This window comes from Coregonus lavaretus (assembly GCF_964263955.1).
Source record: "Coregonus lavaretus genome assembly, chromosome: 6".
NCBI classification, from domain to species: domain Eukaryota; kingdom Metazoa; phylum Chordata; class Actinopteri; order Salmoniformes; family Salmonidae; genus Coregonus; species Coregonus lavaretus.
The window spans coordinates 54,610,444-54,632,524 of record NC_139993.1 but is presented as its reverse complement, the minus strand read 5'-3'; the positions used below and the strand labels follow the sequence as shown (position 1 = coordinate 54,632,524).

Sequence of the window (22,081 nt, the reverse complement as noted above, 5' to 3'; positions counted from 1 at the left end):
TAAACTCTGTTGGACTGAGCCTCGGTGTCCTGCGCCTGACTTTCACTACACATACACCTCACCTCGTGACAAAAATAAAGCAAACTGGATGGAATATGGGGAAAAATGCACAAAATTCTTTTTTAATCTTCAACATAGGAATGCTACCAAAAAGAACTTAATGAAACTGGTTACAATTGACGGAGTCACCCATAATTCACCAAATGATATTTTGAAGGAAGAAACAAAGTACTTTAAGCATATGTTTTCTTTTCAGTCGCCTCCATCTCCTCTAACTGAAGCTAATTGTAGAGATTTCTTTTCTATTGATAATGTCAAATTAACAGCCACACAGAAAGACTCATGTGAAGGTGAAATTACAGAGGAGGAACTTCTGGATGCAATTAAAGACTTTAAGTCCGGGAAAACTCCAGGGTTGGATGGCATACCAGTCGAGGTATACCAAACCTTTTTTGATATACTAAGCGGACCGTTATTAGCATGTTTTAACCACTCCTATGTAAATGGTAGATTATCTGACACTCAAGAAGAAGGTCTGATCTCATTATTACTGAAACAGGATACAAGTGGAAAATATAAAGATCCAGTCCATTTACAAAATTGGAGGCCCCTTACACTTCAGTGTTGTGATGCAAAAATCCGAGCAAAATGTATAGCGCATAGAATTAAAAAGGTATTGTCGGATATTATTCATTCTAATCAGACAGGTTTTTTACATGGAAGATACATTGGAGATAATATAAGGCAAGTATTGGAAACAATAGAACACTATGGAAAATATGGGAAACCAGGCCTGCTATTCATAGCAGACTTCGAAAAGGCATTTGATAAAGTTCGACTGGGGTTTATATATAAATGCCTGGAGCATTTCAATTTTTGAGAATCTCTTATAAAATGGGTCAAAATCATGTATAGTAACCCTAGGTGTAAAATAGTAAATAATGGCTATTTCTCAGAAAGTTTTAAACTGTCAAGAGGAGTGAAACAAGGATGTCCACTATCGGCATATCTATTTATTGTGGCCATCGAGATGTTAGCTATTAAAATCAGATCCAATAATAATATCAGAGGATTAGAAATACAGGGCTTAAAAACAAAGGTGTCATTGTACGCTGATGATTCATGTTTTCTTTTAAATCCACAACTAGAATCCCTCCACAGCCTCATAGAGGATCTAGATACATTTTCTAACCTCTCTGGATTACAACCAAATTATGACAAATGTACTATATTACGTATTGGATCACTAATAAATACAATTTTTACATTACCATGTAGTTTACCAATAAAATGGTCTGATGGTGATGTGGATATACTCGGAATACATATCCCAAAGGAAATAAATGATCTCACTTCAATAAATTTTAATAGAAAGTTAGCAAAAATAGATAAGATCTTACTACCATGGAAAGGAAAATACCTGTCAATTTGTGGAAAAATCACCCTGATTAACTCTTTAGTATTATCCCAGTTTACCTATTTGCTTATGGTCTTGCCTACGCCTAGCAAACAGTTTTTTAAATTATATGAGAAAAAAAATATTCAATTTTATTTGGAACGGCAAGCCAGACAAAATTAAAAGAGCATATTTATATAATGAATATGAATTCGGAGGACAGAAATTATTAATTATTAAAGCATTAGACCTATCACTAAAAGCTTCAGTCATACAAAAGTTATACTTAAATCTGAACTGGTTCTCAAGCAAATTAGTAAGATTGTCTCACCCAATGTTCAAGAAAGGCCTTTTTCCCTTTATTCAGATTACAACCTCTCACTTTCAGTTATTTGAAAAGGAAATCATCTCCCAAATGTCACTATTTCTAAAACAAGCCATAGAAAGTTGGTTGCAATTTCAATTTAATCCTCCAGAAACGACAGAACAAATAATGCAACACATTTTGTGGTTAAATTCAAATATACTAATTGACAAAAAACCTTTATTTTTTGACAGAATGTTTAAAAAAGGTATAATCTTCGTAAATGATATCATCGGTAGGACTGGTGGAGTTATGTCGCACATGCAGCTAACAAAAACATATGGAAATGTCTGCTCTACCCAAAATTACAACCAAATAATTGCAGCCTTACCGCAAAAGTGGAAGAGGAAAGTAGAAGGGGGAGAAAGTAAGGAACTTGTCTGTCGGCCTTGCATTAAAGAACATAATTGGTTAAGGAAAACTGTGATAAATAAAAAAGTATATCAGTTTCACTTAAGGACCAAAGTATTGACAGCCGTCCCATATAGATTGCAAAATAGTTGGGAAGAGATCTTTGACGTACCGATCCCATGGCATAGTGTTTATGAACTGACACGCAAAACGACACCGGATTCAAAAGTTAGAATCTTTCAATTTAAATTATTATATAAAATTCTTGCTACCAATAGAATGTTATTTATATGGGGGATACAATCTTCCCAGCTCTGCAGGTTTTGCTGTGAAGAGACAGAATCATTAGATCATTTGTTTTGGTTCTGTCCATTTGTAGCTTGTTTTTGGACACAGGTCCAGGAATGGCTAAAGGATTGCAATATTTACCTGGAACTAACCTTGCAGATAGCATTACTGGGTGATCTGAAAAGTCATAGTCAATCAATCAATAATATAATTATACTTTTAGCAAAAATGTTTATTTTTAATTCACAATCTGTTGAAGCAATGAGAATAGAGAGGTTCAGAATTTTTGTGAAACATCACAGTACGGTTGAAATATATATGGCAAATAGAAATCCTATATGGATGGTGTTAAGAGATAGATGGGAGGTATTGAATAGAGTTGAAGGATGGGACTAATAACAAATAACAACAAATAATAACAAAGATAGCTAATAATGTAAGCATACTGTGTCCATAATAAGTATATAGGTTGTATGTTGGGAGCTTTTGGGAAGGAGCACAGTTAGAAAGATATGGCATATAGAAGCAAACCGGATGGACACCATGAAAATGATCGGAGAGGTTGAGAGTAGAAGAAGTTCAGGAGCAAAAAATGTGTGTGTATATATATATATATATATATAATAGAATTATTGTAAAATTAACTCTGTCCATAAGGTGTAGATAGTAAGTATAGACCGGAAGTAGAGGCCTGGGCATTGTTGTTCACTAATTTACTCCAAGTAGGGAAAGGATGGTGGGGTTGAAAAGTAATAAAGGGGAGTATATATATATAAAAAAATATAAAAAACATGGGGGATTGGAAGTGATGCAGACAATTACATTGATTGAAGATACAATCTATCTGCAATATTAAGCTGATCCATTCCCCAAAAATAAAAAATAAAATAAAAATAAAAATACTTATGACAATAAATATAAACTTGCTAACAAAACAGTAACTGTGTAAGAACAAAATGCCTTGACATTTTGTGTTTGAGGTTCACATGCACATGCATGAGATGCATTTTTGGAAAATGGAAACACAGCAATACATTTCCAAAACAAAAGATATGATAGTGTTCCCATAGGTGGGGCAGTGGGCGTCGATTCCCAGGTTAGAAGGGCTGCCCCAAAGGGCTGTGGAGGCAGGGCTGTGTGTGCTGGGAGTGGAGGCAGGGCTGTGTGTGCTGGGTGTGGAGGCAGGGCTGTGTGTGCTGGGTGTGGAGGCAGGGCTGTGTGTGCTGTGTGTGGAGGCAGGGCTGTGTGTGCTGGGAGTGGAGGCAGGGCTGTGTGTGCTGGGTGTGGAGGCAGGGCTGTGTGTGCTGGGTGTGGAGGCAGGGCTGTGTGTGCTGGTTGTGGAGGCAGGGCTGTGTGTGCTGTGTGTGGAGGCAGGGCTGTGTGTGCTGTGTGTGGAGGCAGGGCTGTGTGTGCTGGGTGTGGAGGCAGGGCTGTGTGTGCTGGGTGTGGAGGCAGGGCTGTGTGTGCTGGTGTGGAGGCAGGGCTGTGTGTGCTAGGTGTGGAGGCAGGGCTGTGTGTGCTGTGTGTGGAGGCAGGGCTGTGTGTGCTGTGTGTGGAGGCAGGGCTGTGTGTGCTGTGTGTGGAGGCAGGGCTGTGTGTGCTGGGTGTGGAGGCAGGGCTGTGTGTGCTGTGTGTGGAGGCAGGGCTGTGTGTGCTAGGTGTGGAGGCAGGGCTGTGTGTGCTGTGTGTGGAGGCAGGGCTGTGTGTGCTGGGTGTGGAGGCAGGGCTGTGTGTGCTGGTTGTGGAGGCAGGGCTGTGTGTGCTGGGTGTGGAGGCAGGGCTGTGTGTGCTGGGTGTGGAGGCAGGGCTGTGTGTGCTGGGTGTGGAGGCAGGGCTGTGTGTGCTGGTGTGGAGGCAGGGCTGTGTGTGCTGGTTGTGGAGGCAGGGCTGTGTGTGCTGGGTGTGGAGGCAGGGCTGTGTGTGCTGGGTGTGGAGGCAGGGCTGTGTGTGCTGGGTGTGGAGGCAGGGCTGTGTGTGCTGGTGTGGAGGCAGGGCTGTGTGTGCTGGGTGTGGAGGCAGGGCTGTGTGTGCTGTGTGTGGAGGCAGGGCTGTGTGTGCTGGGTGTGGAGGCAGGGCTGTGTGTGCTGGGTGTGGAGGCAGGGCTGTGTGTGCTGGGTGTGGAGGCAGGGCTGTGTGTGCTGGTTGTGGAGGCAGGGCTGTGTGTGCTGGTTGTGGAGGCAGGGCTGTGTGTGCTGGTTGTGGAGGCAGGGCTGTGTGTGCTGGTTGTGGAGGCAGGGCTGTGTGTGCTGGGTGTGGAGGCAGGGCTGTGTGTGCTGGTTGTGGAGGCAGGGCTGTGTGTGCTGGTTGTGGAGGCAGGGCGGGGTGTGTGAGTTGACGGGAGCGAACAGATTTAAGTATGGGGCAGACCTGGGTTCAAATACTGTTTAAAACTATTTCAAATACTTAAGCTGTGCTTGATTGAGGCTGCTTGTTGCAATGGAACCAATAGACATGTCCCAAAAGTGCAAACCGCGCCCTATTGGCACTACCGGCAGGCTAAAGCAAATACTCAAAGTATTTGAAAGATTTCTTATAGTATTTGAGGCCAGGTCTGGTGTGTGGACAAGGTTAGGTGAGGGTATAAAACCCCAGGGCCAGACCCTGCTCCCTACTCTGGAAGGAAGATGATAAAACTGGGTCTAGTCCTGCAGCTGGCTGCCTACGGTGAGTAACCTACCTACTACCTTCAGCCCCACATATCCACACTACGGTGAGTAACCTACCTACTACCTTCAGCCCCTCACATATCCACACTACGGTGAGTAACCTACCTACTACCTTCAGCCCCTCACATACAGTACATACATACGATACAGGGGGGGCTTATACAATGGGGCAATTAGAACAGTTAAAGGGCAGAGACTATGAAACCAACCAGAAAAAAATCTAAAATTCAAAATCAGAATATCACTTGATAAAAGAGCCGCCAATACCCCACTGGGATGCTCTTTGCAGACAACAATTAATCAAAACCTGCAATTTAGCATTAGATTATAAACGTAAAGACAGGATAGAAGGCCATCTGAAAAAAAAACAAAAAAAACATTATGCTGTCTCAGAAGAATGCTTCTACCTTAGAAGGTTGTGGAGGATATAGCTAATCAAAAGAGAACCATTGCGCTCTCCCAGAAGCTTGGCTGGTGCGTAAAACCCGCAAATGGAATGTGTCCGCACTCAAAAAGATGTCGCATAAAGCTTACTTCATTATTCAATGTTTTTAATTATTTTCACTGCATCAGGGATAGCGTACACAGAAGTTTCTTCAGTGTGTAGGTAACATTTTATTGAATTCAAAACAGCATTTGTAAAGAACAACAGAAGAGCAGCAGGTGCTTCCAATCAGGGTTGCCATTCATCTACCAATCAGGGATGTAGCTTTTCTGGTCTACCTGTATACAAGTTAGTCACAAAGAAAGACAGAATTCTAGGGTATGGGAGCGGGCACGAAGGGCATCTCACAAATCAACCGCCCCAGGTGTCCGCTCACCTATATATCAAAACAGTCTCATCCTTACATAACAAGACCACATCAATCAACACAAATATTTCACAATATATTAGCTGTGAACATGATAGAGGGGGAAACTTAGACTATTTTCAGAACATAAATGGCTTAGCATATTTTCATTCACTATAGAAATTACAATCCAACAACTTCTCCAACTCTGTTAAGACCTCAGTCTTTGGAGAGATACTGGAGAGATACACCTCCACAAAGCAAGCGTAAAAGCGCAGGCACTCTGAATGATATTCTGATACTTGAATAGTTCACTGCCTGTAACTACAGTGTATTAGCCAGAATAACTTTAGCGTCTTCAATCAGCTCTCCTACAAAATATGAAGAGCATATTGGTTTTGTGTGTCAGTGTATTCGTCCGTTATTATGGAGACGCTTTCTGTTTTTTTGACCAGACTGCGCCTTCGCTTTTACATGTGTGTTAATGAATGTGCACATTTTGGGGATTGTCAACTTTTTAGAGAGGGATGTTGGCCCTTGCAAAAGCCATATACTCAGCATTTACATTTTTCCATGTATTTCTATAGCTAATGAAAATGGCTACATTGTTCAGAAATAGGCTACATTTTCTTAAATTAAATTCCTATTCCCATATATAGTTAATAACAGACAATGAATAAGTGAAATATTTAGGCCTATGTTGTTGTCCTTAAGATAGGATAATCATAGGTGCATTTTGATACGGTAATACAAAATTGGGAAAAATGAAAAGGAAAATTGCCCTGTCAACTTTTAGCCCTATCTAGTCCTACTCCAGACCAACGGTTTGAGAGGACGTAACACTACCACTCAACAACCCCTGCAGCTGTTCTGCAGTAAATCCTCGCAATCCCAAGTACTTCTCTGCCGCTGGCACCACAACCTTTATTTTCTGTGGATTTCAATCAATTTCTGCAAGACAATTGACAACCATGGTTATAAATGCTAAAAAGCCCACTTTAGTGAAGCAGATATTCTTCCCATCACTCTCTCTTGGTCTCTGCCTACTCAAAACAATCCTCACAAGATCCCTCACCCTGTACCCATCTTCCTCTACCCCGCTCTTCACTGCTTCGGCATACGACATTTTCTCTACTACTCTAACCCTGGCAACCTCAATCTGCCTTTCTCTCACCGGACCCCTCTGATCTCCAGCCCCATGGGCACCCCCACAACTAACACACATAACATTCTCCACCGATACCACACATTCCTTTGTCTCATGCCCTCCTGCACACTTCTCACATCTAGGCATCTCCCTCCTACACACTGCTGCAACATGCCCGTAAACTTGACACCTAAAACACTGTAGTATTTTCAGAACAAAAGCTCTCATAGGATAACTGACACTTCCTACCTTGACCTTACCTGGCAAAGACTCTGCATCAAAACTCAGCATGACAGACAATGTCTTCTCTGTTTCCCCACGCTCTCCACCGGATCTACGTCTCACCAAACGGCAGGCATCACATACACCAGGAATCTTCCATTTCAGCTGCTCCTCCTCAACACGTAATGCCACCCCCGTTACCACTCCTTTCATCAGCGCCCTGCTCCGGAGAGCAAAGCAAGTCACAATTCTTGTCCCTAATCGTGTAATCCGGAGCGTGCGCTCCCTCTGGGTGGAGGAAACACAATACATCATCAGGAGTCCACTCCGAGTTACCTTCACCAACTCAACAGTCCCCAAACTCATCTCCACCCAACCTGACACCACATATAGATCAGCCAAACAGCAAGGATCCATTCTCTCTACAAATCTCACTCCTACTGGGCCAGAATCATCCTTATCATTCTCGGAACGAGGCCCGAACTCGGCGGTCCTCACCGCAGGTACTTCATCCTCACTCTCACCAGGTTCCATCTCTGAACTACTGAAACGTGGATCCCTCTTTTTGCACTTGACGCCCACCTTCCTCACCTCACTACTTCCCTCTACACTCAACTTCTTCTCAGAAGTTATCACTGCACCTGCTACCACAGTTAATTAATCCTCACTCTCATCACATTCAATTTCCAACTCAAGCTCTTCCAAAAGTTCTGTGAGATCCTCCATTCCACATTCACTCAAAACATATTCCACTTTTTTTCCTTTTTTTCTTGTCTGCCAACTTACTGCATGCGTGCGCGCGCGTGTGTGTGTGTGTGTGTGTGTGTGCGTGTGTGTGTTTATAATGTCACCGTGCTGCGACTGAGTTATACTATGCCCATCTTATGACCGTGATTTGACCATGTCTTCTCCCCTGTAGCTGCCGGTCCCCTTGCCAAAAAGCTGCAGCAGGCCCTGCTGCCCGTGGTGGCCCATGAGACCTGCAGCCAGAGTGACTGGTGGGGAGGCTCCGTCAAGCCTTCCATGATCTGTGGTGGTGGAGACAGAAAGGCTGGCTGCAATGTGAGTGTCCTCCCCTACTGTAGAGCTCTACTACATATCACAACACTATAGGGTAATATGTTGTCATATAGTAAGTAGCTCGGTCATAACCAGTACTTCCTCTTTTTTCCCACCATCTCTCCCTCTGTTTCTCTCTGTATCTCTCTCTCCCTCTGTCTCTCTCTGTATCTCTCTCTCCCTCTGTCTCTCTCTGTATCTCTCTCTCCCTCTGTCTCTCTCTGTATCTCTCTCTCCCTCTGTTTCTCTCTGTAGCGCTCTCTCTCTCTCCCTCTGTTTCTCTCTGTATCTCTCTCTCTCTCTCTCCCTCTGTTTCTCTCTGTATCTCTCTCTCTCTCTCTCCCTCTGTTTCTCTCTGTATCTCTCTCTCTCTCTCTCCCTCTGTTTCTCTCTGTATCTCTCTCTCTCTCTCCCTCTGTTTCTCTCTGTATCTCTCTCTCTCTCTCTCCCTCTGTTTCTCTCTGTATCTCTCTCTCTCTCTCCCTCTGTTTCTCTCTGTATCTCTCTCTCTCTCTCGCTCTCTCTGTTTCTCTCTGTATCTCTCTCTCTCTCCCTCTACCTCTCCATCCCCCTCTCGATTTCTGTCTCCCTTCCCCTCTCTCCTCACTTCTCTCTCTCTCTCCCCCCCCACTCTGGGGGTCCTCTGAATTGTAAGGGTGCTAATGGTAAATGGTTTGTCCATGGTGTCATCAGCTTTGTGTCGTCCCGCGGCTGTGACACCCCGAAGAGGCCCACAGTCTTTACTCGTACCTCCTCTTTCACTGATTGGATCACCACCTTTCAAACACAGGATCTTTGTACAAAATGATCGTTATTTGGCTAATAATGTTTGGGAGCCTTCGAGACAGGAAATGGGCCAGTGTGGGAGCCTTGAGAAAAATAATGGGCTGGTGTGTTAGTAATGCCAGGGCTGATTTCTGGTCCCAGTCCACCCCTGCACACCAGTGTTCAAGTACAGTATTCAAAGACACAATTCTGGAATTAATGGTATTGTTTTTAAAATTGGCAGTTGGTGTAGTTGACATGACAGTTCTCTGTTGCAAAGGAGCCAAGCATATTATTTTCGAAGTCTTGTTCTCTAATGGTTCACTCTCCCTTGTCTTTTAGACTATGGTGGCCTACAGAAGATGTGGACAGGAGCTGAAGAAGAGGTTGAATAAAGGGCCATGTGTCAATAAATCCATCTGAGCATATCAAGGGTTCAGATTCTTGCACCACTGGGTAAATCATGGGGCCATACTTGCGAACATAAACAAGCATTTAAAGTTAACTGGGTTCTCACGCACAAAATGCATATCAGCCAATGAAAAGCGTTGATTTTCTTGCATGTGACCGAACGTTCAATTATAGCTGGAGCCATCAGATAACATGGTAGAAGTGGCACAGCTGGCACTGATTACAGTGGGGGGAAAAAGTATTTAGTCAGCCACCAATTGTGCAAGTTCTCCCACTTAAAAAGATGAGAGAGGCCTGTAATTTTCATCATAGGTACACGTCAACTATGACAGACAAAATGAGATTTTTTTTCTCCAGAAAATCACATTGTAGGATTTTTTATGAATTTATTAGCAAATTATGGTGGAAAATAAGTGTTTGGTCAATAACAAAAGTTTATCAATACTTTGTTATATACCCTTTGTTGGCAATGACACAGGTCAAACATTTTCTGTAAGTCTTCACAAGGTTTTCACACACTGTTGCTGGTATTTTGGCCCATTCCTCCATGCAGATCTCCTCTAGAGCAGTGATGTTTTGGTGCTGTCGCTGGGCAACACGGACTTTCAACTCCCTCCAAAGATTTTCTATGGGGTTGAGATCTGGAGACTGGCTAGGCCACTCCAGGACCTTGAAATGCTTCTTACGAAGCCACTCCTTCGTTGCCCGGGCGGTGTGTTTGGGATCATTGTCATGCTGAAAGACCCAGCCACGTTTCATCTTCAATGCCCTTGCTGATGGAAGGAGGTTTTCACTCAAAATCTCACGATACATGGCCCCATTCATTCTTTCCTTTACACGGATCAGTCGTCCTGGTCCCTTTGCAGAAAAACAGCCCCAAAGCATGATGTTTCCACCTCATGCTTCACAGTAGGTATGGTGTTCTTTGGATGCAACTCAGCATTCTTTGTCCTCCAAAAAGTTATATTTTGGTTTCATCTGACCATATGACATTCTCCCAATCCTCTTCTGGATCATCCAAATGCACTCTAGCAAACTTCAGACGGGCCTGGACATGTACTGGCTTAAGCAGGGGGACATGTCTGGCACTGCAGGATTTGAGTCCCTGGCAGCGTAGTATGTTACTGATGGCAGGCTTTGTTACTTTGGTCCCAGCTCTCTGCAGGTCATTCACTAGGTCCCCCCGTGTGGTTCTGGGATTTGATCTTGCGTGGAGCCCCAGATCGAGGGAGATTATCAGTGGTCTTGTATGTCTTCCATTTCCTAATAATTGCTCCCACAGTTGATTTCTTCAAACCAAGCTGCTTACCTATTGCAGATTCAGTCTTCCCAGCCTGGTGCAGGTCTACAATTTTGTTTCTGGTGTCCTTTGACAGCTCTTTGGTCTTGGCCATAGTGGAGTTTGGAGTGTGACTGTTTGAGGTTGTGGACAGGTGTCTTTTATACTGATAACAAGTTCAAACAGGTGCCATTAATACAGGTAACGAGTGGAGGACAGAGGAGCCTCTTAAAGAAGAAGTTACAGGTCTGTGAGAGCCATAAATCTTGCTTGTTTGTAGGTGACCAAATACTTATTTTCCACCATAATTTGCAAATAAATTCATTAAATATCCTACAATGTGATTTTCTGGAGAAAAAAATCTCAATTTGTCTGTCATAGTTGACGTGTACCTATGATGAAAATTACAGGCCTCTCTCATCTTTTTAAGTGGGAGAACTTGCACAATTGGTGGCTGACTAAATACTTTTTTTCCCCACTGTATATCCTGGCACAAGTGCATCAGCCAATTAAAATCGTTGAAGTAGTTGGACGTGTTCCAACATTTGTTTATGGATGAAAATGTCCTTAACATACCGAAGTCCAACAACATCTTCTTATGATCAAAGCAACTATCACGTGTATTTGACAGACTGGTCAAATAGCTCTCTGTGTAAAACGCCTAGTCCAAGTACTTGTCATAGTTTATTGCGAGGGGTCGAATCTCACGTGTTTTCCCCCCTCTGAAATGTTGAATTATACTGAACAAAAACATAAACGCAACATGCAACAATTTCAAGATGTTACTGAGTTACAGTACATATAAGGAAATATGTCAATTTAAATGAATTCAGGTCCTAATCTATGGATTTCACATGACTGGGAATATAGATATTAATCTGTTGGTCACACATACCTTTAAAGAAATGTAGGGACGTGGATCAGAAAACCAGTCAGTATCTGGTGTGACCACAATTTGCCTCATGCAGCGCGACACATCTCCTTTGTACACAGTTGATCAGGCTGTTGTTTGGGGCCTGTGGAATGTTGTCCCACTCCTCTTCAATGGCTGTGCGAAGTTGCTGGATATTGGCAGGAACTGGAACACGCTGTCATACACGTCGATCCAGAACATTCCAGATATGCTCAATGGGTGACATATCTGGTGAGTATGCAGGCCATGGAAGAACTGGGACATTTTCAGCTAACAGGAATTGTGTACAGATCCTTGTGACATGGGGCCATGCATTATCATGCTGAAACATGAGGTAATGGTGGAGGATGAATGGTATGACAATGGGCCTCAGGATCTCATCACGGTATCTCTGTGCATTGTAATGATCATGCTGTTTAATCAGCTTCTTGATATGTATTGTATGTATTGTGTTAGTATGCAGTGCTTGACTTGGGACTAAAATAGGTGCCGGTACTGTTTATATTTAGGTGCAGGAACTGTAGAATACTTTTTTTTAGCCCTTTTTTTCTCCCGAATTTGTATTTACAGTCTTGTCCCATTGCTGCAACTCCCGTACGGACTCGGGAGAGGCGAAGGTCAAGAGCCATGCGTCCTCCGAAACACGACCCTGCCAAGCCGCACTGCTTCTTGACACACTGCTCGCTTAACTCGGAAGCCAGCCACACCAATGTGTCGGAGGAAACACCATACAACTGCCGACCAAAGTCAGCGTGCATGCGCCCGATCTGCCACAAGGAGTTGCTAAAGTGCGATGGGACTAGGACATTCCGGCCGGCCAAACCCTCCCCTAACCCGGACGACGCTGGGCCAATTGTGCGCTGTCTCATGGGTCTCCCGGTCACGGCCGGCTGCGACACAGCCTGGGATCGAACCTGGGTCTGTAGTTGGGAGGCCCACTGTACAATCCTTTTGAGCAAAACATTTTTTAAAGGTGCAGGAACACAAGCAGTAGAACATTAAGGTGCTGGTACTCAGTTCTGGTGAGCTCCTGCCTACAGCCAACAGCTTGAAAATGAATTAAATTTAATTAAATAAGGAAGTACCTCTTTCTTAAGCCTTGCACACAAACACACTGCTAGTGGAGTTAACAGCCTCAGAAATTGCAGCCCAAATAAGTGCTTCACAGAGTTCAAGTAACAGACACATCTCAACATCAACTGTTCAGAGGAGACTGTGTGAATCAGGCCTTCATGGTCGAATTGCTAAAATGAAACCAATACTAAAGGACACCAATAAGAAGAAGAGACTTGATTGGGCCAAGAAACACGAGCAATAGACATAAGACCTGTGGAAATGTGTCCTTTGGTCTGGAGTCCAAATTTGAGATTTTTGGTTCCAACCGCTGTGTCGTTGTGAGAGTGAACGGATGATCTCGGCATGTGTATTTCCCACCGTAAAGCATGGAGGAGGAGGTGTTATGGTGTGGGGGTGCTTTGCTGGTGACACTGTCTGTGATTTATTTAGAATTCAAGGCACACTTAACCAGCATGGCTAACACAGCATTCTGCAGCAATATGCCTTCCCATCTGGTTTGGGCTTAGTGGGACTATCATTTGTTTTTCAACAGGACAATGACCTAACACACCTCCAGGCTGTGTAAGGGCTATTTTACCAAGAAGGAGAGTGATGGAGTGCTGCATCAGATGACCTGGCCTCCACAATCCCCCGACCTCAACGAAATTGAGATGGTTTGGGATGAGTCGGACCGCAGAGTGAAGGAAAAGCAGCCAACAAGTGCTCAGTATATGTGGGAACTCCTTCAAGACTGTTGGAAAAGCATTCCAGGTGAAGCTGGTTGAGAAAATGCCAAGAGTGTGCAAAGCTGTCATCAAGGTAAAGATTGGCTATTTGAAGAATCTCAAATATAAAATATATTTGGATTTGGTTAACACTTTTTTGGTTACTACATGATTCCATATGTGTTATTTCACAGTTTTGATGTCTTCACTATTGTTCTGCAATGAAGAAAATAGTAAAAATAAAGAAAAACCTTAAATGAATAACTGTTCTAAAACTATTGACCGGTAGTGTAGGTCCTGGATGGCAGGAAGCTTGGCCCCAGTGATGTACTGGGCTGTCTGCACTAACCTCTGTAGTGGCTTACGGTCGGATGCCGAGAAGTTGCCATACCAGGCGGTGATGCAACCTGTCAAAATGCTCTCAATGGTGCAGCTGTAGAACTTTTTGAGGATCTGGGGACCCATGCCAAATCTTTTCAGTCTCCTGAAGGGGAAAAGGTGTTGTCGTACCCTCTTCACGACTGTCTTGGTGTGTTTGGACCATTATAGTTTGTTGGTGATGTGGACACCAAGGATCTTGAAACTCTAGAACCGCTCCACTACAGCCCCGTTAATGTTAATGGGGTCCTGTTCGGCCCTCCTTTTCCTGTAGTCCACGTTCAGCTCTCACCTTTGTCTTGCTCACATTGAGGGAGAGGATGTTTTCCTAGAACCACACTGCCAGGTCTCTGACCTCCTCCCTATAGGCTGTCTCATCGTTGTCGGTGATCAGGCCTACCACTGTTGTGTCATCAGCAAACTTTATGATGGTGTTGGAGTCGTGCTTGGCCACGCAGTCAGGGGTGAACAGGGAGTACAAGAGGGGACTAAGCATGCACCCCTGAGGTATTGTTGAGGATCAGTGTGGCAGATGTGTTATTGCCTACCCTTACCACCTGGGGGCGGCCCGTCAGGAAGGATCCAGTTGCAGAGGGAGGTGTTTAGTCCCAGGGTCCTTAACTTAGTGATGAGCTTCGTGGGCACTATGGCGTTGAACGCTGAGCTGTAGTTAATTAACAGCATTCTCACATAGGTGTTCCTTTTGTCCAGGTGGGAAAGGGAAGTGTGGAGGGCGATTGCGATTGCAAAATCTGTGGATCTGTTGGGGCGGTATGCGAATGGGAGTGGGTCTAGGGTTTCCGGGATGATGGTGTTGATGTGAGTCATGACCATCCTTTCATAGCACTTCATGGCTACTGACGTGAGTGCTATGGGGGGGTAGTCATTTAGGCAGGTTACCTTCGCTTTCTTGGGCACAGGGACTATGGTGGTCTGCTTGAAACATGTAGGCATTACAGACTCGGGTCAGGGAGAGGTTGAAAATGTCAGTGAAGACACTTGCCAGTTGGTCCGCTCATGCTCTGAGTACACGTCCTGGTAATCTGTCTGGCCCTACGGCCTAGTGAATGTTGACCTGCTTAAAGGTCTTGCTCACAAAGGCTACGAAGTGCGTGATCACACAGCCGTCCGGAACAGCTGGTGCTCTCATGCATGCTTTGATGTGGAAAATGATCACTATAATTTATTAAAAATCAAGTACTTCCAGAGTTTTTGTAGAATCAAGATATACTTTATTACACAAAGTAACGTGATCTGCAGAGCACCTCCCCTCTCTTTCTCCACTCTCTGTTTATATAGTCATATTCACACACATCCTAGTTTAGAGCCCCTCGCTCTGGGGTTCCCCCACCATTATCTTCAGTTTCCCACTCTCTACCGCTCCACCCACTTCCTTAGTCTATGATAGCGGCTAAATTTGACTTCTCTTCAATTTAGAAACAATATTATTACAATCAATCAAGCCCTTGTCATTCACAAATAATCATGTTCAGTTTTAAACTCTGTTCAACCCCGGCTCTCCCTGGCTTGACCTAAAGATTGATTGTTGGACATGACAGGTCCACACTTAATCTTTCAAACATACACAAAACCCACTCCTCTCTTCCCTCCTGTCATGCTGTAATTACTCATGATTAGTCTAAACTCTGTTCAACTCTGGCGCCGCTCTTTCCACTTTGTTTGAGGAGAGAGGCAAAAGGCCACAGTCTGGTTTCAGTCTCTGATAAGGCAGGACAGCCATGGATTAGGTAAGAGTCAGAACCCCACTTCACACACACACACACAGTGAAATGAACCAATGAAGTTATTGCCTAGCAACAGAGAATTCTAACTATATATTCGTGATTAACTCCCTTTTATCTCATAGTCCACTAAAAAATCCCCATCAGCTTCAGTGTTGCTTGCCTCGAAGCGAGCATAAAAGGCATTTAGCTCGTCTGGTAGGCTCGCGTCACTGAGCAGCTCGCGGCTGGGTTTCCCTATGTAGTCCGTAATAGTTTGCAAGCCCTGCCACATCCGACGAGCGTCAGAGAATCTTAGTCCTGTATTGAAGCTTTGCTTGTTTGATGGTTCATCTGAGGGCATAGTGGGATTTCTTATAAGCGTCCGGATTAGTGTCACGCTCCTTGAAAGCGGCAGCTCTAGCCTTTAGCTCAGTGTGGATGTTGCCTGTAGTCCATGGCTTCTGGTTGGGATATGTACGCACGGTCACTGTGGGGATGACTTCATCAATGCACTTATTGATGAAGCCGGTGACTGAGGTGGTATGCTCCTCAATGCCAATGGATGAATCCAGTCTGTGCTAGCAAAACAGTCCTGTAGCATAGCATCCACGTCATCTGACCACTTCTGTATTGAGCTAGTCACTGGTACTTCCTGCTTTAGTTTTTGCTTGTAAGCAGGAATCAGGAGGATAGAATTATGGTCAGATTTGCCAAATGGAGGGCGAGGGAGAGCTTTGTATGCGTCTCTGTGTGTGGAGTAAAGGTGGTCTAGAGTTTTTTTCCCTCTGGTTGCACATGTGACATGTTGGTAGAAATTAGGTAAAACGGATTTAAGTTTGCCTGCGTTAAAGTCCCCGGCCACTAGGAGCGTCGCTTCTGGATCAGCATTTTCTTGTTTGCTTATGGCCTTATACAACTCATTGAGTGTGGTCTTAGTGCCAGCATCGGTCTGTGGTGGTAAATAGACGGCTACGAATAATATAGATTAAAACTCTCTTGGTAGACAGTGTGGTCTACAGCTGTATTTCCATATTTTCTTCACGCGAATGACGGGATTTGGGCCTGGTCTCGGAAAGCAGTATATCCTTCGTGTCGGACTCATTAAAGAAAAGATCTTTGTCCAGTTCAAAGTGAGTAATTGCTGTTCTGATATCCAGAAGCTATTTTCGGTCATAAGAGACGGTGGCAGCAACATTACGTACAAAATAAGTTACAAACAACGCGATAAAACAAACAAAATAGCACAGTTGGTTAGGAGCCTGTAAAGCAGCAGCCATCCCCTCCGGTGCCATTATTTAGTACTTGCTGTAATAGAGAAAAGGATATAGAGAAAGGGGTAACCATATATCAGGTGGTGTGAAAGGAAGGACCGGAAAATCGTTAAAGAATTAAACCACCCAAGCCGTAGACTGATCTCTCTGCTTCCGCACGGCAAGCGGTACTGGTGCGTCAAGTCTGAACCAACAGGTTCCTGAACAGCTTCAATCCCCATGCCATAGGACCGCTAAATAGCTAACTAAATAGCTAACAAAATGGCCACACGGACTAGCTGAGTTGACCTTTGTATTTTATTTGTATTTTTGCACTTTCTCTATGCACACGCACAGGGTCCTACACACTGATCATTCCATCATTTGCTCACACACATAATTTGCTCCATGCACATACATTTATCCTGACTCTACATACACCCACTCACATACAATCATAATATACAATGCTGCTACTCTGTTTATCATATATCCTGATGCCTAGTCACCTTACCCCTACACATATCTACCTGTATCATTCCAGTATCTCTGCACATTGTAAATATGGTACTGGAACTGACCCTGTATATAGTATGCTTACTTACTTTATCGTGTTCTTCTTATTTTTATATCTCATGTGTTTTTGTTCTACCTTGTTATTTTTATTATTACATTGTTATTGATTACTGCATTGTTGGGGTTAGCGCTTGCAAGAAAGGCATTTCACTGTACTTGAGCATGTGACATTAAAACTTGAAACTTGAAACATTGGGAACCTTACAGGAAGAGAAAGAATACACTGTGAAAACGTGATCTGCATTAGATGGGTTTATTGACACATGATCCTTTATTCAACCTGATCTTCAGCCAACTCCAGTCCAGGTCTTCAGTAGACCGCTATAGTCTGAAAGAAAAGGGAGAGAGAACGTTGAGTTCTCCAGAACAAGACTTTGAAAACAATGTACAACAAACTAACCTAGTTGATCCTGCAGGTGTGGCACACATTGGCTACATTCTATTATCCACACTAGCATTCCATTTGTATGGTAATGTCGTAGGATGGTCATTGGAAAATTGCCAAGTGGGCATGATAGATTAAGGAGAAAGGTGAGAGACTAACATTGGTGATCCAGTCGCTGAAGGAGGAGGTGCGGGTGAAGACAGTGGGTTTCTTCAGGGTGTTACATCCGCGAGACGACACGAAGCTGGCGATTCCATGGACGTACCATTTACCATCAGCACCCTTACAATTCAGAGGACCTCCAGAATCACCCTGGGGGAGTGAGGGATGGAGATAGAGAGGGAGAGAGAGAGATTTATTTTCCCATTTGTACTTTAACTATTTGCACATTGTTATGACACTGTGTATAGACATAATATGATATTTGAAATGTCTTTATTCTTTTGGAACTTCTGAGTGTAATGTTTACTGTTAATATTTATTGTTTATTTCACTTTTGTTTACTATCTACTTCACTTGCTTTGGCAATGTTAACATACGTTTCCCATGCCAATAAAGCCCTTAAATTGAATTGAAATTGAATTGAGAGAGAGAGAGAGAGAGAGAGAGAGGAGGCGGAGTAGATAAAGGGGTAGGGAGAGGGGAAGAGAGAGATAGAGAGGGCCAATACCCGCTAATTATCAAAATCCAGAAAAGAGCCGTTAAATTCTATAACCACTTAAAAGGAAGCGATTCCCAAACCTTCCATAACAAAGCCATCACCTACAGAGAGATGAACTTGGATAAGAGTCCCCTAAGTAAGCTTGTCCTGGGCCTCTGTTCACAAACACAAACAGACCCCACACAGCCCCAGGACAACAACAACAACAACAACACAATTAGACCCAACCAAATCACGAGAAAACAAAAAGAGAATTACTTGACACATTGGAAAGAACAAACAAAAAAACAGAGCAAACTAGAATGCTATTTGGCCCTAAACAGAGAGTACACAGTGGCAGAATACCTGACCACTGTGACTGACCCAAACTTAAGGAAAGCTTTGACTATGTACAGACTCAGTGACCATAGCCTTGCTATTGAGAAAGGCCGCCGTAGGCAGACCTGGCTCTCAAGAGAAGACAGGCTATGTGCACACTGCCCACAAAATGAGGTGGAAACTGAGCTGCACTTCCTAACCTCCTGCCAAATGTATGACCATATTAGAGACACATATTTCCCTCAGATTACAGCGATCCACAAAGAATTCGAAAACAAACCCAATTTTGATAAACTCCCTTATCTACTGGGTGAAAAACCACAGTGTGCCATCACAGCTGCAAGATTTGTGACCTGTTGCCACAAGAAAAGGGCAACCAGTGAAGAACAAACACCATTGTAAATACAACACATATTTATGTTTATTTATTTTCCCATTTGTACTTTAACTATTTACACATTGTTAAAACACTGTATATATACATAATATGACATTTGAAATGTCTTTATTCTTTTGAAACTTCTGAGTGTAATGTTTACTGTTAATATTTATTGTTTATTTCACTTTTGTTTACTATCTACTTCCCTTGCTTTGGCAATGTTAACACACGTTTCCCATGCCAATAAAGCCCTTAAATTGAAATTGAATTGAAATTGAATTGATAGAGAGGGAGAGATGATGGACAGAAAGATAAAGAATACTGGTTATCACCATGGTGGAGCTCCTTTACTGGGGACAATAAACAATGCTACATTGTTGTAATATATTATGTTATAGGTAGCTACAGTAGGGGATGACACTCACATTGCAGCCAGCCTTTCTGTCTCCACCACCACAGATCATGGAAGGCTTGACGGAGCCTCCCCACCAGTCACTCTGGCTGCAGGTCTCATGGGCCACCACGGGCAGCAGGGCCTGCTGCAGCTTTTTGGCAAGGGGACCGGCAGCTACAGGGGAGAACATACGGTAATAACATGGTCAATGTATTAGGACGGCCTTAAGTGAGGCAGACACACATTTACATTTTAGTAATTTAGCAGACGTTGTTATCCAGAGCGACTTACAGGAGCAATTAGGTAGGGTTAAATGCCTTGCTCAAAGGCATATCGACAGATTTTTTACGTAGTCGGCTCAGGGATTGGAACCAGCGAATCTTAAACACTAGCCTACCTGCCGCCACTACACACACACACACACACACACACACACACACACACACACACACACACACACACACACACACACACACACACACACACACACACACACACACACACACACACACACACACACCACACACACACACACACACACACAGAGCCTTACTGTAGATTCTGCCCCAGCCGCTGATGTAACAGTGGTAGTTGTGGGTCAAGATATCTCCACTGGGAGGCAGACAGGAGGTGTGGACCTTATCATTCAGAGTCGCAGGGGAGGCCAGCTTGATCAGGGCAACGTCATCTCTGAGCAGGGAGACAGTAGTAGATGCAATCAGGAGTGTGTGTGTGTGTGTGTTTGTGTGTTTGTGTGTGTGTGTGTAACCCTCACCCGCAGGACAAACAGTTGTCGTTCCAGCCGGGATGCACGACGATCGTCTCCACCTCTTTGATCTGTTCGTTCTCATCCATCTGGGTCAGGTCATACTCTCCCAGCACCACACGGTAGGTACGATGATCCCTGACACACACACACACACACACATCAAAGATCCCAGTCAGCCCAATGTAACACTGTAAGAGAGATGATAAATGTTTAGTCTCTGATTGGATGGTTGACTCACGAGATGCAGTGTCCAGCAGTCAGGACCCAGTTTTTAGCAATCAGGGTGCCTCCGCAGGTGTGGTAGTAGTTAGAGTCGCTAAGGTACTGCAGAGAGATCTGTAAACACACACACACACACACACACATTCAGTCGTTCTTTCTTGATTAAACTTCCAAATACATTGTCTGTGAAGGGTAAAGTTTTAGAACTGAATAGTTTATATTTGTAAATGTATATGTTTATGTTCGTAAATGTCCCAGGTTCCTCAGCTATGGTTAGATCTGAGCATAGTATGCCCTGGCATGTGGATGGTTAGTGTTGTATCACAGCCACTAGGATAGACTGGTATGGGAGTCTGACCTGCCAGGGCCAGCTGTAGGGCTTGGCGTCCTCTCCATTCACCACGCGGCTGACAACGGGCTCGTAAGTGGGCATGCCACATCCGTAGGCTGTATGGGCCACACAGACAACACAGGGTTAACAACACACAGCACAGAGGGCGCTTCCTAAAAAGCGATCAGCTTTGACCTGAGTTACACATGTCCCTATATAATCAGATCACTAATATTCTTCAAAACTGAGCTGATCAGGTTTATGAGAAATGTCACAATATGCCGTTTGAATGATAAGGAGCTCGATCATTCCTATTAAGCTGTTGAGCTTATGCTATTAGATGTATGGATGGATGTATTTGAGGGGCTGAAGGTAGTAGGTAGGTTACTCACCGTAGTGTGGATATGTGAGGGGCTGAAGGTAGGTTACTCACCGTAGTGTGGATATGTGGGGCTGAAGGTATTAGGTAGGTTACTCACCGTAGTGTGGATATGTGAGTGGCTGAAGGTAGTAGGTAGGTTACTCACCGTAGTGTGGATATGTGGGGCTGAAGGTATTAGGTAGGTTACTCACCGTAGTGTGGATATGTGAGTGGCTGAAGGTAGTAGGTAGGTTACTCACCGTAGTGTGGATATGTGGGGCTGAAGGTAGTAGGTAGGTTACTCACCGTAGTGTGGATATGTGAGGGGCTGAAGGTAGTAGGTAGGTTACTCACTGTAGTGTGGATATGTGGGGCTGAAGGTAGTAGGTAGGTTACTCACCGTAGTGTGGATATGTGAGGGGCTGAAGGTAGTAGGTAGGTTACTCACTGTAGTGTGGATATGTGGGGCTGAAGGTAGTAGGTAGGTTATTCACCGTAGTGTGGATATGTGGGAATGAAGATAGTAGGTATGTTACTCACCGTAGTGTGGATATGTGGGGCTGAAAGTAGTAGGTAGGTTACTCACCGTAGTGTGGATATGTGAGGGGCTGAAGGTAGTAGGTAGGTTACTCACCGTAGGCAGCCAGCAGCAGAACTAAATTCAGTTTCATCATCTTCCTTCCAGAGTAGGGAGCAGGGTCTGGCCCTGGGGTTTTATACCCTCACCTAACATTGTCCACACACCAGACCTGGGCTCAAATACTATAAGAAATCTTTTTCTGTTTGCTTTGGCCTGCCTGGAGTGTCAAGTGGGCGAGGTTTGCGCTTTTGGGGACTTTTCTATTTGTTCCATTGCAACAGGCAAGCTCAATCAAGTACAGCTAAAGTATTTGAAATTAT

General features: G+C 44.0%; 1 protein-coding gene across 1 annotated transcript; it reads right to left on the bottom strand.

Moving 5' to 3' along the window:
- Positions 1-17,599: 17,599 nt before the first annotated feature.
- LOC311130702 (proproteinase E-like) lies at positions 17,600-21,855 on the bottom strand (the record flags this gene model as incomplete). Its single annotated transcript, XM_084163491.1, has 8 exons — positions 17,600-17,689; positions 17,906-18,058; positions 19,530-19,672; positions 20,052-20,188; positions 20,274-20,402; positions 20,506-20,603; positions 20,848-20,936; positions 21,816-21,855. 8 exons carry the CDS (start codon positions 21,853-21,855, stop codon positions 17,672-17,674), a joined length of 807 nt encoding a protein of 268 aa, XP_084019617.1. The 3' UTR covers positions 17,600-17,671.
- Between the last annotated feature and the right edge of the window lie 226 nt (positions 21,856-22,081).